The 2,240-nt window shown below is 37.8% G+C and overlaps 1 protein-coding gene across 1 annotated transcript; it reads left to right on the forward strand.

Moving 5' to 3' along the window:
- Nucleotides 1-641: 641 nt before the first annotated feature.
- Nucleotides 642-1,091, forward strand: LOC142176069 (putative mitochondrial protein AtMg00860). The gene has a single exon (XM_075243130.1). It carries the CDS (start codon nucleotides 642-644, stop codon nucleotides 1,089-1,091), a length of 450 nt encoding a protein of 149 aa, XP_075099231.1.
- Nucleotides 1,092-2,240: the final 1,149 nt, after the last annotated feature.

Below are 2,240 nucleotides of genomic sequence, written 5' to 3' on the forward strand. Positions count from 1 at the left end.
GCTGTCATTGATGAGCTCTTCATTCAGTACCACCAGGTATTTGCAGAACCAACAACCTTACCTTCACAAAGAGGTTATTTTGATCACAACATTACTTTGCAGCCTGGGACTAAGCCAATCAATATAAGACTTTACAGGTTTTCTTCCATGAAGAAGGACATCATTGAGAAGTTGGTTAAAGATATGCTACAGCAAGGTCTGATCCAATATATTAACAGTCATTTTGCATCTCCTGTTGTGTTAGTAGGCAAGAAGGATGGCACTTGGAGGTTATATGTGGATTACATAGAGTTAAATCATTGTACTGTCAAGGACAAGTTCTCTATCCCCATCATAGATGATTATTAGATGAGCTAGCAGGGGCAGTGATATTTTCTGAGATTGACCTTCATCCGGCTATCACCAAATAAGAATGGTATCAGCTGACATTCCTAAAAGAGCCTTCAAGACTCACTTGGGCCATTATGAGAATTTGGTCATGCCATTTGGCTTAACTAATACTCCTTCTACATTTCAGGGCCTTATGAATCACCTATTTTAGCTCTTTCTAAGGAAATAGTTTTTAGTTTTCTTTGATGACATCCTGATATATAGCAAGCTGCAAGATCATGCTCTTCATTTGTAGTAGGTGTTTGGAAATCATGGTCCATAACAGTCTACTGGCCAAACAATCTAAATATGTTTTTGGAGTATCAAAGGTGGAGTACTTAGGACACTTCATCTCTAGTGAAAGGGCACCCATAGATCCCAAGAAGATCACAGCAGTCAAGCAATTGCCTATTCCTACTACAATCAAACAACTGAGGGTTTTTCTGGGGTTTGTAAGGTATTACAGGAAATTCATCAAGGGTTATGGCCGTATCAGTGGACCATTAAATAAGTTACTAAGGAAAGATAACTTTAAGTGGTTTGAAGCTGCTGCTCAAGCTTTTTCTACAACTGGTCCTGTCTTAGTTTTGCCAGACTACTCTATTCCTTTTATTATGGAAATAGATGTTAGTGGGACAAGCATTAGAGTTGTTTTAATGCAACATAGTCATCCTATTGCCTTTATCATTAAAGGATTGGCCCCTATATATGTTGTTCTATGAGTTTATGAAAGTGAATTGTTTGCATTAGTTTTTTCTATTACCTAATGGTGCCATTACCTGCTTGGTCAACATTTTATTGTAAAGACTGACAAAAAGCTTTGAAGTATCTATTGGAGCAAAAACTACATACTGATTCACAATTAAGGTGGCTAGCTAAGTTGCTTCTTTTTTACTTTGAAATACAAAACAATAGGGGAAAGAAAAATATTGTTGCAGATTCACTTTCCAGAATAGATGGTGCTGAACTTATGTCCTTGATGATATCTTCTATACAAGCTAACTTATGGCAGGAGATAACAACTAGTTATGCTTCTGATCCTGAGTTGAAGACTCTTATTGTATCCTTATCACATATACCCCAGAAATACTACATTTAGACAAATGATCAGTTGAGAAGAAAGGGTAAGATTTTGGTGGGGCATGATGATGGTTTGAGAAATAAGATCATAACCTTATGGCATTCTACTCCATATGGTGGCATTCCAAGATTGATGCTACTAGTAGGAATGTAATGGCTTACTTCTATTGGAAAGGGAACAGAAAAGATATTCTGGACTTTATTATGTCTGTCAAAGGAACAAATATGACACCTCTGCATATCCTGGCCTAATACAACCATTGCTGGTACCTGAATTGCCTTGGACTGACATTAATATGGATTTTACATAGGGGTTACCTAAGTAAAAAAGGAAGACTATTATCTGGGTGATTATAGACAAGTTAACTAAATATGGACACTTTATTACTCTTGCTCATCCTTACACTGCCCAACCTCTTGCACATGTATTTTTGGATACCATCTTAAGCTTTATGGTTTTCCTACTTCAATTACCAGTGATAGGGATTCCATCTTCATTATTTCTTTTTGGAAGGAATTCTTGTCAGCTCAAGGTGTCACACTGCAGACCTCAACTGCTTACCATCCTCAGAAAGATGGTCAGAGTGAGGTGCTCAACAGGTGTCTAGAAACTTATGTAAGGTGCTTCTACACAGATTCTCCTGCTAATTTAGGTTCATTCTTGTCCTTAGTAGAATGGTCGTACAATTCCAGTCCCTATTCTGATATCCAAACCACCCCATTTGAACTCCTATATGGCTACCCTCCGCCCCTACACCTACCTTACATTCCTGGAGATTCCTCTACTAAAT

The sequence above is a fragment of the Nicotiana tabacum genome, chromosome 22, assembly GCF_000715075.1.
Source record: "Nicotiana tabacum cultivar K326 chromosome 22, ASM71507v2, whole genome shotgun sequence".
Classification (NCBI taxonomy): Eukaryota; Viridiplantae; Streptophyta; class Magnoliopsida; order Solanales; family Solanaceae; genus Nicotiana; species Nicotiana tabacum.